Source organism: Arvicanthis niloticus, chromosome 17 (assembly GCF_011762505.2).
Source record: "Arvicanthis niloticus isolate mArvNil1 chromosome 17, mArvNil1.pat.X, whole genome shotgun sequence".
NCBI classification, from domain to species: domain Eukaryota; kingdom Metazoa; phylum Chordata; class Mammalia; order Rodentia; family Muridae; genus Arvicanthis; species Arvicanthis niloticus.
The window spans coordinates 51,478,919-51,494,757 of NC_047674.1; the positions used below are offsets into that span (position 1 = coordinate 51,478,919).

At 44.0% G+C, this 15,839-nt stretch overlaps 1 protein-coding gene across 5 annotated transcripts in view; it reads left to right on the forward strand.

Moving 5' to 3' along the window:
• The window catches only part of Adgrf1 (adhesion G protein-coupled receptor F1), a 50,708-nt gene that overhangs the window by 17,653 nt on the left and 17,216 nt on the right, over positions 1 to 15,839 (forward strand). For all 5 annotated transcript variants that reach the window (XR_013104683.1, XM_076915241.1, XM_034521795.2 and 2 more), the window contains 7 exons: positions 2,678 to 2,741; positions 3,715 to 3,858; positions 5,196 to 5,369; positions 7,357 to 7,457; positions 8,824 to 8,882; positions 12,659 to 12,810; positions 15,225 to 15,388. Coding sequence is in view for 4 of the 5 variants with exons in the window: in XM_076915241.1 (XP_076771356.1) it covers positions 2,678 to 2,741; positions 3,715 to 3,858; positions 5,196 to 5,369; positions 7,357 to 7,457; positions 8,824 to 8,882; positions 12,659 to 12,810; positions 15,225 to 15,388 (858 nt within the window). In the remaining variant the exon portion in view is untranslated. The remainder of the gene's footprint in view (positions 1 to 2,677; positions 2,742 to 3,714; positions 3,859 to 5,195; positions 5,370 to 7,356; positions 7,458 to 8,823; positions 8,883 to 12,658; positions 12,811 to 15,224; positions 15,389 to 15,839) is intronic.

The following is a 15,839-nucleotide window of genomic DNA, read 5'->3' on the forward strand; positions in this document are numbered from 1 at the left end:
CTTATTTCTCTTGGCAACCATGTCTCCTCTCCACATTCCTGGTACTTCTGGAATCTATAACTCTCCAGGCAACTGAGATGCAGAGGTCTGTGGACTGGCGTCACAGGTCTAGAGTTCTCGTCTCAGGATTACCAGCACTCACCGTGATGTCTTCAATAAGTTATTTTTATCTCTTTGATGGAAAAGGAGGCCCTCCCATGAATATTTAATTATCTATCTTGGAGATCTTGTCTAATTCAACATATTCTGTGCTATGGCCTCTTGGGCACAGAAAAACCGTATAGGTAGACGTGAACACCCATGAGCCGTCTCTGTCATTTTCATCTCTCCCTTTTCTCTTGGCATTGTTGCTTAGTACAGAGTCTCATGCAACCCAGCCGGTTCCAAACTCACAGTGAAGCTAAGAGTATCTTTTGAACTTCTGATCTCCCTGCCTGTACCTCCTAAGTTTGAAGATTACAGATGTGTGTCACCTCCAACCCTTGTTTTATGATTGTGTGTGTGTGTGTGTGTGTGTGTGTGTGTGTGTGAGAGAGAGAGAGAGAGAGAGAGAGAGAGAGAGAGAGAGAGAGATAGATAGAGAGAGAGAGAGAGAGACAGACAGACAGACAGACAGACAGACACAGAGAGATATGGTCTTCTCATATAGTTCTGGCTGTCATGGAACTCTTTGTGTAGACCAGGTTAGACTCAAACTCTTTGAGTAGACCAGGTTACCCTCAAACCTGCAGCAATCTCTCTGCCTCTGTCTCTCAAGCACTTTAACACACATATCAGCGTATTCACGTTTCTTAGTTTGGTTTCTATTTGTGTATATTTGTGTGCATCCGTGAGTATGCATGTTTGCATGTATGTTAGCAGACTTGGATAAGAATCTGTATACTCATAGAGACCTGAGGTTGGATCTTATCCCATAGTTTTTCCACTTTATTTACTGAGACAGGATTTCTTAGGCCTAGAGGTCAGTGACATGATGACTCTTGCTGGCCAGCTTGCTTTGGGGACTCTGTCTCCACCATCCAAGGCTGGAATTCCAAGCAGGCCACCTTGCCTACTCCACATTTACATAGGTTCTGGGGATCCAAACTCTAGCCAGTCCTTCCCCTTATATAGCAAGTGCTTTACTTTACACAGCGAGCCTTACCCCAGCCACAGCCTATTCATTGTCTTGATGCTTTCATCGAGGATTGTGGCTTTATTGTTTTCTACTCACTGATGATTCCCTAGTGTGTATTTTCATCCGGATGCTTCCCGCTCAACTCCTCACCCATGTGCCCACCATCCTTGTATTCCTCAACTTTATGGGTCCGAAACTGAACCCCTGAAGTTTTCCCACCAAACCTACTCTTCCTTTCCTGTGACAACACTCTCTTTCCACTTGGATAAAAATGGTGCCATGCTTGAGTCTTGTCACGTTGCACATTTAGGGTTTTTTTTTTTTTTTTTTTTTTTGGTTTTTCGAGACAGGGTTTCTCTGTGTAGTCCTGGCTGTCCTGGCACTCACTCTGTAGACCAGGCTGGCCTTGAACTCAGAAATCTGCCTGTCTCTGCCTCCCAAGTGCTGGGATTAAAGGTGTGTGCCACCACCGCCCAGCCATTTAGGTCATTTTAAAAATGGATCTTTAAAATATACCCAGAAGTCGGGCAGGTCTAACTTCGTCCGCTGCTGCCGTCTCTGTCTACTGCTTTATGATCTCGCTCCTGTATTGCTTCCACGTGACCCCAGAAGTGCTTTCATCGCTTCTGTGGTTGGCCATTCTAAATATGGAGTCACGATGAAGGCTTCTGGAAACCTTAGTTAGAGTGGATCTTTCTTTTGTTCCCCCTGTTCAAACTCTGCATAACTCGCTGGGGTAAACACTAAAAACCAGGCCTGCAGAGCCGACTCTGTGGAGAAGAGCTCTTGTTCTGCCATCATGAAGACCTAAGCTGGACTCCCCAGCATGTGCTTTAAAAAGCTGGGCATGAATGACTGTATTTCCAGTACTGGGGGGTGGAGCCAGGAAGACACAGAGCCAGGCATTTGAGCCGAAACAGCAACCAGCTCCACTGTAGTGAGAAACCCTGTCTCCAAGGAATAAACGAAAGAGTGAGAGAGTAAGACGCTCAATGGCTTCCTCTGGTTTTCTCACATACACATTGGTGCACTCACTAATAAACCCATGTACTTGCAAAACACACACACACACACACACACACACACACACACACTAACACTTCTCTCACTATCAAAAGTTTAAAATACTCTTTCTGTGATCTGATAAATCTACATGACCTGCCCCACCCCCACCCCTGTGGACTCTGATTCCATATCCATTCTCCACCCCCTCCAACCACCGCCTCCGCCCCCACCCTCACGCTCTCTCTCCAATCCCTCACTCTGTCTTCACAGCTGTGCAGTCACAACACTGGGGCTTTCGTGAGCACCTGCTGTTCCCACCTCCTTGGAAGCTTTTTTTCCTGCAGGCTCCTTCACTTGCTCCAAACAGCCTTCTCAGGTCCTCCGTGGCCACCTCCCACCATCCTTGGCTTGGATATTAGGTCAGCGGTTTTCGGGTTATCTGGGAAACTCAACAGTCCTTAAGGGTTGCACATCTCAAAGCCTCTCCATAGTTTTCTTTCTTTCTTTCTTTCTTTCTTTCTTTCTTTCTTTTTTTTTTCTTTCTTTCTTTCACAGAAAAATGATGGCTGCAGAACAAAAGGAGAAGGAGATGTCAGTGTGGTTGAGAAAAAGCATCCAGGTAAGACTTCGCTAGAGATGCTGGGACACTGCACACCGAGGCCAAGAAAACAGAGTTCCTACCTCAGCAACGGCCAAGTGATCTTAGGCACGCTATGAAATTTCCCAAATCTGTAAAGTGAGAAAAATAGTAGTTCTCAAGAGCAAGTCAGTTCTGAGGATTAAACACACAGCAAATTCGTTGGTATATTTATTGCTCTGGCCAGACACCTTACCAAAGCCTACAAGGGAGAACTGGGGGTTGTAAGACTTGATTGAACCTGGTCTTTCTGGCTCAGTACCATTAACTCCTGAGAAAGTGACCCATGGCCAAATTTACCTTGTTCCCCATCTTTTGGGGAGAACTCCCAAAGCCTGTGGCAGCTGAAGACAAAATTTGAACCCAGTCAGTTGGCTGTAGAGCTAGCACGTGTCCAAAAACTCAACCTAAGACTGGGCCTGGCATGTGGAAACCGAGGATACCAGAGCCCCAAGTACAGGAGACTTGACTTTGGGGAAAGAAAGGAAAATGATTTATTTATAGAAATAAGTAACTGGAGGTAAGTGTACACAGAGGCAAGCTAAGGTCAAATTGTGTTTTGCTTTTGTATTTGAGCAAATTCTAAAACTCCCACTCATGACTGGAACAATTTTTAAAAGGTAAAGTTGGGGTTTTTGTATGTGGCAGATATTTCAAGGAAACCAAAGCTGGGGTAGGGAAGAAGAGTGGGTAGGCTATTCAAGCCTGTTTCCCCTTAACTCCGGGGTAGTACAGAGAGCATGGGAACGACTGGCCTAGCAGAAGTGAGAGGAAAGATCTGTATGAGGCATGTTTAAGGCATGTCTCCTTTTGCGCATGCTACGTCAATGTCTGGATGTACAGAATGTAGTGGCAACTCTCAGGGATAGTCCAGGAGCTCTAAGCAAGACAGGATGACTGCTAAGTGATCTTTCCCATAGGTGAGCACCTTCTAATAACTTCTCTCTACCTCCAGTCCAGGAGTATGAAGTGCTGCTTCAGATGACGTACAGAGATCCGGACGAGAAGAGAGAACTGAAGAGATTTCTGAAGCTCTTGAAATCTCGATCGCTGGGCTTACACGGTCCCAGCAGGGTCATCAGAGTGAAGGCCACCACATGTAAATTAGCTGTCCAGTGACTGGGAGTGTAAACAGGGAGGAGGGTGGGCCACAACGAAGGGTTGCTCTGTGAAAAAATGAGTCTTCCACAAGCTCTGTGGCATCAAGAGCTAACATTTCTTCTTCATGCGATATGCCAGCAGGGGGGCTGTGGTGTCCGTGGTTGTCCCTCAGGTACCAGCTGATGGGGGAGATCTTACTTCAAATGCATCCATTCAGAGCACCAAAGAAATGAAACCCTGGAGACTCTTACACAGGCAATGAGATTCTTTGGCTGAGAAGGGACAGACATTAAGTCTACTCCTATAATTTGTTCTGTGACTCAGTCCAGCCTTATGAGGTCAGGATATGAAATCCCACTCTGTTTCTTGAAGATAACAAGGACTAGTTGGTAACACGAACCACAGAAGTGGCTCCCAGCGAAGTTCAATGACTTGGGCTAAAACTGTGAGTCTCAGAGTGTTCAGAACCCGGCCAGCGGCAGGAGCAGAAAACCACATAGAAATGCAAACTCTTTGGTCCATTTCGGACTTGTTGGCTCAGAAATTTCTTGGGGTGAAGTGCTTCAGGGGCTCCTGAAGCATGGTAAGGTTTGGCCAGAACTCACTACACACTTTCATATACCTTTCTCAAGCATACCCTGGACCATCCTGTTAAGAGGGAGGGATTTTTGATGGGCATGTCAGGCCAACTCCACATTGACTGATAGGCATTTTCATCATGTGCCCCACCTCTAAATCATTCTGCCTTTCTAAACTTTTAAAACATTAAAAATTTGTATGTGTATGAGTCTATTGCCTGCATGTATATGTGTGTACTATGTGCCTGCTTGGTACCTGAGGAGACCAGAAGAAGGCTTCAGATCCACTGGAATTAGAGTTCCAGATGCAGTGAGCTATTGTGAGGGTGCTGAGAACCCATCCCAGGTCTCTGCAGAGAAGCAAGTGCTCTTAAACACTGAGCTATGTTGCCTTCAGCCCTGGCATGTGGAGTGCCAATAGATGCATAGATTGGGGCTCAAATGACACAGTGGTCAACTACCCTTTAGACCTCTTCAATAGCTCTAGGTTGTGGCTATGGTCGCCTGCCTTTCTCTTGAACCACAGTGGATACCTGTGGTATCAGTAGCCTGGCCATTTGGGTTTTATCTTTGCTACGATTTTCACACTAATCTTGAAGTCTACAGAGTTGGACATTTCTGCATTTTAAATGCATTGCTAATCTTCCAGCTTCTGCTGAGAAATCCTTGGTTCAGATTCCCAGTCATAGCCAAGGACTGAGAAGATGTTAGTTTAGAAAGCAGACACTGAGACACCATGTTCTTTTTCTATATGCAGACTGCAGAAGAAGAAAGGAGCTCCTGGAGTGTGCCTGCGAAGACAGCTATACGTGGTTTCCTCCTTCCTGCCTTGCCCCCCAGAACTGCTATCTTCACACAACCGGACATCTGCCAAGCTGTAATTGTTCCCTTGGAGGCCTCAGGCATAGCGTCAATTTCTGTGAGAGAGCAAGTAAGTGCCTATTGGCTGGGGTGCTCTCATCCCAGCAAACTCCAGAGACTGTACTGTACTCTGGCTGGCTGGGACGCCTGATGCTGGAGGGTAGTGATGAGGTGGAGATTGCATTGAAAGGTCTGCTCTGGGTTGTAAAACATATATTCTGAAGCTCACACACACACACACACACACACACACACACACACACACACACACGAAAGAGAGAGAGACAGAGACAGACATAGACAGACGCACAGATACACACAGAAAAATACAAGACATAATCTCTCTCTCTTTCTGTCTGTGTCTTTCTACCTCTCTCTCTCTCTGAGACATAGACAGATATAGACATAGACATACATACACACAGAGAAAAATAGAAGACACAAACTGTCTCTCTGTCTCTCTTTCTGTCTGTCTCTGTCTCTCTCTTCTGTTTCACAAAGGATGAGATGAATCTAGTTACATGTACTCCAGACCTTAATGGACTTTAAGACAATTTCCCCTGTAGCTCATGGCTATAATCCTAGCACCCAGGAGACAGAGGCAAGAGGATTGCTTTGTGTTTGAGGCCAGATTGAGCTACATAGTGAGTTCCAGGACAGTCTAGGCTATAGTTCAAGGCACTGCCTGCAAAGGAGAATAGGGAAGAAGAGAAGAAAGAAGAGGAGGAGGGGTAGGTGGAGGGGAAGAAGAGCAGGATGAATGTCCCCTCAAAGACTAGTCATCGTGAAGCTCTGGGTTTTAGATCTGAGGAAAGAAAAGATTGAAGGAGGAGCCAGACATAATTCAGTTTAACTGGACATACCTGGTTCACCTTCCCAGGACCACAGCAACTGACACTGTGGCAATCGTATCGATTAAGGATTATCTTCATGTCCAGTTCCAGGGTAAAGCCTCCAGGAGACCACAAAGCATCTGTCTTGCTATGTATGTAGGGAAGGCTAGGTTGTAATATACGAAAAGAGGCAGTTTCTTCAATGAAAGCCCTCACTTGGGGAAAAAAACCCTATGTGTGAGCCATCTACAAGAAATAGAAAAAGGACTCAGGTAGGCATTGTGTTCATGAAGGGCTTCCCACAATATTGTGGAGGCAGGTATAGCCGGATGGACAAAGTGGGGCTGAAGAGCAGAGGTAGAAAGAATTGTCCACTTGGGGACCAGAGAAGGGCTTCCAGAGCAGCTAACAATTAGTCCCTGAATGAAAAACAAACAGGAGTTGTCCTTAGAGAGAGACCAACTCTGCACAGACAAGCACTAGCCCTGAGCTAGTAAGCATGGTGCTTATAAGGAGTTAGCAAACTGCTTTAAAGTTGTGTTGTGGGAGGATGTTGTGCTGGGGAGATGTCTCAGAAAATAAGGTACTTGGTGTGAAAGCATTAGACATGTGTGTAGATTTTTAGCTGGGCACAGTGGGGAAGCATAGACTCAGGATCTCAGGGCTCTCTGGTCTGCTAATCTACCTGAATTGGTGAGCTCCAGGTTCAGTGAGAGACCCTGTCTCAAAAAATTAGGTACAGAATAATTTAGAGAGATATTAGACATCCTATTTCCATGTACACACACACAGACACACAGACACACAAACACATAAACACACACAAACACACATATACAAACACACACAAACACACATACACAAACACATATACACACAAACACACACACAAACACACATACACAAACACACACACAAACACACACATACAAACACACACACAAACACAAAAACACACACACATACACAAACACATACACAAACACAAACACACATACAAACACACACACAAACACACACATACACAAAAGAGTGTTCTCATGACTGTTAGAAACACCATTGAAAACTCTGTTTTTTCTTTTATTATTTTAGATGAATATTTTTTATGAACATAAATGGAAATACCATGTATTCAGAATTGGACTTTCATAATTTCATGCTGCTGATAAAATCAAGTTAGACATTTATTTTATCTAAAGACCTTTTCTCTTCTATTTCCCATAGAGGTTTGGGGCACTTTTGAAATTGACGAAAATTTTCCTGAAGACCTTTGGAATTCATCATCTGATGTATATGCCCACTATGCAACTGGAATTGAAAATCAAGTAAGCATTATTTATTATGTGAGGATTTTCTTCCTAACCATAAACTCCGATGCTTTTCAATTTAGAGCATGCATTTAATATACATTTCATATGTGTGCATATTTGTATATAGGGCATACCCATGTGGGTGCTGTGTGCACATATAGGGGACAGAGAAAATCAGACTCAAATGTTGTCTTTTTTTCCCCTACCCCTGCATTTTTTCCCAATTAGACAGGGCTTTCTTTAGTTTGGGGCTCACTAATTCAGCTGGGCTGACTGGCTAGTAAGTCTGTATGACCTGCCTGTCTTGATCTTCTGAGTGCTGAGATTATAAAAATGCACCATCACATCTGATGTGGGTCTGGGGATCAAACTGAGGTCTTCATGCAAGACAAGTGCTTTACTGACCCTAGCTCCTTAATAACATATTTTTTACAGATTTATTTAATTTTAAATTGTGTGTATGTATGTGTCTTTACATTCTATGCATGCATGTATGCACATGCCCACAGAACCCAAAAATGGCCTTCAGAACCCCTGAACTTAGACTGGGTGGCTGTGAGTCACTCAACATGGATGCCGGGAAGAAGAACCTCAAGTTCTCTGCACACTCCTTACTGCTGAGCCAACTCTTCGGTCCCTGTCTTAGTCAGGGTTTCTATTCCTGCACAAACACCATGACCAAGAAGCAAGTTGGGGAGGAAAGGGTCTATTCAGCTTACACTTCCACATTGCTGTTCATCACCAAAGGAAGTCAGGACTAGAACTCAAGCAGGCCAGGAAGCAGGAGCTGATACAGAGGCCATGGAGGGATGTTACTTACTGGTCTGCTTTATTATATTATATTATTTAATACCCTACTCCTTGCTCTCCTAAGATGTTGATTATCCACCATTACCAAACCATCCCCCTCCCTCTGTTCATATGTGAAGGCCAGAGGTAGATCTCAAGTGCCTTCCTATTAACAGGTGTCTACATTATCATTGATATTATTTTGAATCAAAGTCTCCCATTGGCCTCGCCAATTGATGAGACTGGTTGACCAACAAGCTCTGCCTGTCTCCACTTCCCAGGGCTAGGGCACCAGATGCATGAGGCTATATACTCTGCTCGCATGAGTGCTAGGAACCTGAACTTAACTCCTCACGACTGTGGTGATGACTCTGCTAATGGAGCCATCTCGCCAGCCTCTGATTGCTCTTAGCATCATCAAAAATAAATTGTGTGTGTGTGTGTGTGTGTGTGTGTATTCTCAATTGTTACTTGACTGTATTTGTTATGACATATAACTTCCTTATTTATTGTTTCATCTGTATTTTGCTCCAATGTCCTTTTGATGTGTGAGGACAAAGATTGAATCATTGTCTTTTGTTTTCTTTTTAAGCTTAAAGAAGCATACAGAAGAGTCCATGGTTTTGAGTCAGTTCAGGTCACCCAATTTCGGTAAGTCCCATCTGGTCTTAGAAGGGCTGCTCTAGAATTCCTAACTAGTCCTGAGAATGCCCAGTGATGGTCCTGCTGCCTTTGTCAGAATTGGAAAGTCAATGCTAGGCAGATAGTTTAGTCAGTGTATACCTTGCAAGCATGAGGTCTGGAGTCTGACCCCAGAACCCACATAACAGTGCCTGGCATGGTAGTGCACACATGTATTCCCAGTAACAGGGCAGTAGAAACAGGGGATCCCTGGGGTTTACTGGCCAGCAAGACTCACCTAATTAATGAGATCCTAGCCAGTGAGAGATGCTGTCTCAAAAGGAGTAGATGGTATTCCTAATGGCAACCTGAGGTTGTTTTCTGACCTCCGCATGCAAGTACACACATGTATGTGAACACACATACACATGCATACATAGAAGAACACACACACACACATTAAAAAATTGTAAATACATGGGCATAAGGTGGTGGGACCTTGAGAGGAAGGAGGAGATCATAGAGTTCAGGTTCACGAAGGGATGAGAGGTGGCATTAGGGTGTGGGTGTAGAGAGGTGAGCATTTCCTGCCACTGTGGACATGGCGCTGTATAATTTGGAGTCAGGATGGAAACCTTGTATAAAATATCCTTCTGGGAAGGCAGGCATCAAGTATAGACTATGGTTCAAAACGCAGAGGTCATTGTCTACAGCAAATACAGGGACATTTAGTAAATTAGCCTTTTGTTTATGATTCAGTTCAAGGTTATTTGGAGTTGAGCATGCGTGCCTCCCCTGCCAGCTACTTGTGGTCCACTTGCTGGAGGAAGTGGCTCAGAGGTCAAGGAACGTGACTCATTATTTTTTCCATGGTTCACGTCAAACCAGTCATGGGGAGTTTTCAACAACACTTGCTATAAATATATTCCTATTCCATAAAGTCATTTAGAAAGTCCCACGGGAATAACTTTCTTTAAAACCCAACACAGGGAACACTGCTTCCATCTTGTATCATGGATCCTTTTTTATTTTTTTTTTGTGCCTCTGCTGTCAGTGATGAAGTGTCTTAGATGAAGCTGAGATCCAATCCCGATGAGTTTTACACTCAAAAGCTGAAAAGGCGTGATGGTGCATGCTTGGAATCCTAGTGCTTGGGATGTGGAGGCAGGAGGATTGCTGTTATTTGAAGACTGACCTAGAGTGCAAAGTGAATACAAGGGTAGCCTGGGTGACACGGGGACACCTTGCCTCAAAACAAAATAAATCAGTAGGAAGACGGCTGGCAAGTGGTACAGGGGCCGGGGCATCAAGGCAAGAGCATCAGGAATTTGGACCTTGGAGCTTCTGAAGTTCTCATTCTCCTAACCCTGCTTCTCTTTGTGTCTCGATTCCTTTTGTTTAACTTGAAAGTAGATTCTTTTCTCATACAATGTATCCTGATTATAGTTTCCCCTCCCTCCACTCCCCCCACTCCTCCCTCCACTCCACTCCCGCTGCAGGGCTGGCAAAATGGCTCAGCTATAAAGGATACATACCGGTCTCCTAGAATACGCAAGCTTAGTTCCCAATACCTGTGTCAGGTGGTTTACAACCATCTGTAACTCCACCTCCCGGACTATCTGATACCCTCTTCTGATCCCACCTTGGCATCTACACCTCATGCATATGTAAACCCCCCGCCCATACACTCATATAGATAATAAAAAGTAAACATTTTAAATTTTATATTTTACACACTATTTTAAAGCATGTAAAACATCTCTTTTAAATAGAAGAGACTATAACACAAGGACAGGAGTAGCTGGCCATGGTGGCTTACACATACAATCACTGCACCTAGGAAACTGAGACAGGAGGATTGCTGAAAGTTCCAAGCCAGCCTGGGTTCCGTAGTGAAAAACACAAAATCAAAGAGTGAGGGTAACAGGGTTGCTGATCTCATGAGTCAGCCAGAGGGCTCATTTCATCAACATGTGTACACGTGCGCTCTCATGCCTCAGACACCATCTGTGTTCCTGAGGTTTCCAACTGTGTCACCTGGGCTTGACCTTGCCCCTGAACTCTGTGAGCCACCAACCTGACATCTCTGCTTGCTCTTCCAGTGGGCATGCCAAATATATGTCCACCCCTGCTCCCTCAGCCCACCCACTCCTGGCCAGCCACCTTCTCCACCTTCTTACCAGTTGCTGGACTCAAACTTCTGCTATCATTTATGTTCTGAGCTGTAATGAGCGCATCACACGGTACACAGACCTTCAGGACACAGATCCATCAGATCTGACCAGCTGCACACAGCTTGTCCCACCCAGGCAGAACATCTCCAATACCCCTCGTTCCTTCAGTTTATTCCTAGCCAATGTCCAGGGCTACCTCCACACTGTCCGCCAGAAGCAGCCACTGGGTCTGATTTCTACCTACCTAGGTTGGTTTAACCTGCTTGAGAATGTCATATAAATAGAACGTTGTTTTTCATTTGTTTGTTTTATTACATGGATTGGTTTCTGTCTCAGCCTGACATACTTAAAGTGCATTCTATTTTTCTCAGTAGCTGTGAGTCCCACCTTTTTAGTGTCCAGTAGTAGTCCACTCTGTAAATGCACTAACTAACCTTGCTTCAATTCTGTGAAATTCTTCTTAATTCATTTTTTTTCTTGTATACCCCAAATCTGCGTCCCTCGCAACCCCATTAAATATAACTTCAATCTAAGTGTTTCCTCATATATGGTTATCCAGTCAGTTCAAGCCAAACAACCTCTTTCTTCCTGTTTTCTTTATTGATGTCTTTCGGCTCGTGTACTTCCCCTGCATTATTTCCTGCCGTCCCCTCTCCCCTACTGGACCAGTCACTCTGGCCTTTAAGTTTGTCAAACTCACTGCCTGTCTCAGAACTTTTGCAGATGCTTGTATGTTATCCCACAAGCTCCTCTTCACCGATCCTCTTGTCGTCTGTGCTGGCTAGTTTTACATCAACTTGACACAAGTTAGAGACCTATTTAGGAAGAAGGACTTTTAGTTGAGAAAATGTCTCCCTAAGATTTGCCTGTACACAAGCCTGGAGTACATTTTCTTAATTACCAGTAGATATGGGACACAGCCCACTGTGGGTGGTGCCATCCCCAGGCAGGTGGCCCTGGGTGTTCTAAGGAAGCAGGCTGAAGAAGCAGGAGAACGAGCCTCATTCTTCCAAGGCTTTGGCCTTAGTTCCTACCCTGTTTCAGTTCCTGCCCTGATAGACTGAAGTTCCCTCAGTAAGAGACAGTTACCTTGAAGGGTAAGCAAAAGAAAAACTCTTTCCCCAGTTTCTTTTGGTCATGGTGTTTTATCATAGCAATGGTAACCCTAACTGAGACATCATTATAAGGACCTGTTTTAAAAACCTGGGAAGTTTGTCATGGTGAAACCTTCTCCACGCAGCCATATGTAATGTGAGGTCTTTACTTCTTCCTTCTACACTGTCGCTGTCTGCCTGTCTTTTCATGACAGTTAACATTTAGAAATGTGCGTGGACATATGTATGCATATGGGCATGCATGTGCATGCAAATGAATATGTACATATGCATGCATGGATGCAAATGTATGTGCACATGGATGTGTGTATGTATTTATGTGTGAATATAAGTGTGGGTGTGCTCACATGCATGTGTTATGTGTATGTGTGTTGCGTGTATTTCTCCGCTCCATAAAGGTGTCCAGCAGATCTGCTTGCTTCTCTCCTATGGACTCCATGTCATGTACTTCCAGATTTGCCCTAAGAGACTAAATGAAGGTTCAGTGAATCTCTTTCTTTCCACACTCTTACTGCAGAAAGGGAAGCATCATTGTTGGCTATGAAGTGACTGGCTCCACCAGCCCTGCTGAATTCCTTTCTGCTATTGAACATGAGGCTGACAGGGCACAGGCGGCCCTGAGAAGGCAGTTTCCAGTCAAACATGGCTCTTTTCGAGTGTTTGGGAAAGGTAAGGCTGGGCTCCCATCTTTGCTTCAGTCTCTCATTAGTCATGCATAGTGTCCTCAGAAATTAGAGTTCTAAGAGAACTGTTCTAACACCTACTTTTGCTGGAAACTGGCCATGTTCCCCCTGACCACTGGACAAACTCAGCCCTAGCTGACTCTAAGGTTGTTACTAATTGGAGATCTGGAAACACTGACATCACTACTGCCTGTGATGGAAGTAACTTGGCTATGCTTTGCTGGAATACACATTGGAACAGCCTTGGAGCTGACAGTACTTTCAAATCACCATCGAAAGACCCAAGGGGAGATGGCACACACCCACCTCTCTCTACATTTTTTTAAAAAATAACATCTTAGTTCATTTCTTATTGGTGAGAGAAAATGCCCAGATGAAAGCAACTCAGGGGAGAAAGGGTCTGTTCGCTTCACAATTCCAGGTTACAGTCTGTCCTTGGAGGGCAATTAAGGGAGCAGGAATTTGAAACAGCCGGTCACATTCACAGGCCAAGTCTAGGATCGAGCCCTTGAAATGGTGACATGTGCATTTAGGGTGGGTCTTTCTACCTCAGTTAACCAACCCAGTTAAGAAAATCTACCACAGATCTGCCCATCCTAGACAAGTCCTCATTTAGACTTCCTTCCCATGTAAGTTTACATTGTGTCTAGTAGATAGTGATGATTAAACTAACTCATCACAAATCCTTCCCTTCCCTTCCTTTCTCTCCTCTCCCCTTCCCTCCCTTCCTCTCTCCTCTCCTCCCCACCTCTTTCTTTCTTTCCTCCCTCCCTTTCTTTCTCACTTTTTGTGAAAGAGTCTCTCTCTGTAGCCTGGCTTCCAATTCTCAAGTCACTACCCCCCAGCCCTCCGAGTCCTGGAATTATATATATGCACCCTTATGCCTAATATCTTAATTAAAAAATTAGACATATAATAATCATGCATATTTATGGGATTACAATGCACTATTTTAAGAGTTGCTGATATTATGTAATTATGTAATTAGTACATCTATCACCTCAAACATTTATCATTTTTTTTTTTTTTTTTTGCAATGGAAAGAGTCAACATCCTCTTCCCAGCTATTCTGAAATACGAAGTATCTTCAGCCCTTAAAAAGGATGATTCGTGTTACCTGTGGACATGGGGCTGAGTCTAGAGGATATTATGTTAAATGAAATAAGCCAGAGAGAGAAAGAGCAATACCGTATAATCTCGCTTGTGTATGAAATCCAAAAGAATCGACTGCTCTCACAGAAGCTGAGAAATGGCATGTGGTCCCCAGGTGTAGAGAGTCAGCAAAGGGATGAGTAATTGAGAGTTGGGTCTACAAGAAATAGGAGATGCAGATCAGAAGTCTACAGTTAGCCATTCATGTTGTACACTTGTTTCACTTTTTAAATTCAGCCTTAGGCATCTCCTGCCATAAGCTCTGTCAGTGTCTGCCGACAACATTCACACAGCAAACATTCACATACTATCTGATACATCCAGACACTTAGAACAGAACACTGAGGAGATCAAAATTCCAGGCCTTGAGGAGCTGACTTCCAATGATACCATTTACTGGTTCTGGTCACAGGAGAATATATTATTGAGAGTCATTGGTAACTTCAGTAGAAGAAGCTTTGAAATAAGTCCATGCCAGGAAGGATCACACCCCAGTGACAATCACTTATCTTCCAACCACATTTTCTTCTATAGCATCTTCAAGATTATCAAGTATTTTCTCCCTCTAATGCATTATGTCTGTGTGATAGGAATGGATATGTGTATATCCATGTTTGCATGTGTAGGGACATGAATATGTGTGGGTACACGTGTGTGCGTGTAGAGGCTCAGGTTAATGCTGGGTGTCTTCCTCAATTTCTCTCCATCTTATAGATTAAGGCAGGGTCCCCTACTGAGTCTGGAGCTCACCATTTCCAGTACATTTGGCTAGCCAGCTTGATCGAAAGATGTCCTGTTTCTATCTCCTGAATGCTGGTGGGATTTCAGGTGGGCTACTGTGCCCAGTTGGCATTCACGTGGGTTCTGAGGATCTGAACTGTGATACTCATGCTTGCATGGCAGGTGTCTAACCCACAGAGCTGTCTCTTGCCTTCTAGTGCTTTCATAAGTGATTACATCGTGCCTTGTGTTCACTTAATACTAACCAGCTGATAGTCCCTTAAGAACAAAGTTTCTGGCATTGGTCAGATCCCTGGAAGGAGAAACCATCCTGAGCAGGAGGCATCAGGAAGAAGAAAAAGGACTGAGGATGTTCTTGGGCATCAGCAGTGCACCTGTACTTCCAAATTTTGCCTGGGTTTTAAATCTGGAAATATAACTTCTAAAGCACTTAAACACGGCATCATTTTGTAGAGTGATGGAAAGTTCTAGAGTCATTTTTTTCCCTCTGTATCTGTTATTTTCCAGCTCAGTGTAACAGCATCTCCTTTGGATTTGGGTCTGAGAACGATGAATATACTCTACCCTGCAGCAGCGGTTTCACAGGAAGCATGACGGTCAGGTGCCAGTCCTCTGGCTGGCAGATCACCAGTGAGTCCTGTGTGCTCTCTCAGCTTGAAGAACTGAAGAAGGTAACACTTTTTTTTTTTTTTTTTTTTTTTTTTTTTTTTTTTTTTGGTAGGGAGTTTGAATTTCACGGCGAGCATCTCCTAGAGATTCTGGCTAGGTAGAGGTCAAAGGTGACTATTGATATCTTTGAACAGAATGTAAAAGTATGAAGGCTCTGGTTTTGGTTAACCAGGGGATTGTAAGCATGACGGATAGAGTCAGAAAATGTCTAATAGCTTTGTCTTAGTAAAGTCACTCAATGCTAAAAGATATGATAGAGGCTAAAGCACCAATTAAAGAGGACTTGGAAATCCATGAGGCCTCCGAGTTGGAGTTGAAGATTAAAGGGAACCATGAACCAGGACAATGTACTTAATATAAGTGAGAATATATAAATATCTTCAATCAGAATAGTGAGTAGGTTGGACATGGGCGACTCATTTGATAGAGTTTAAATGCTATCTGTTCTGCCAA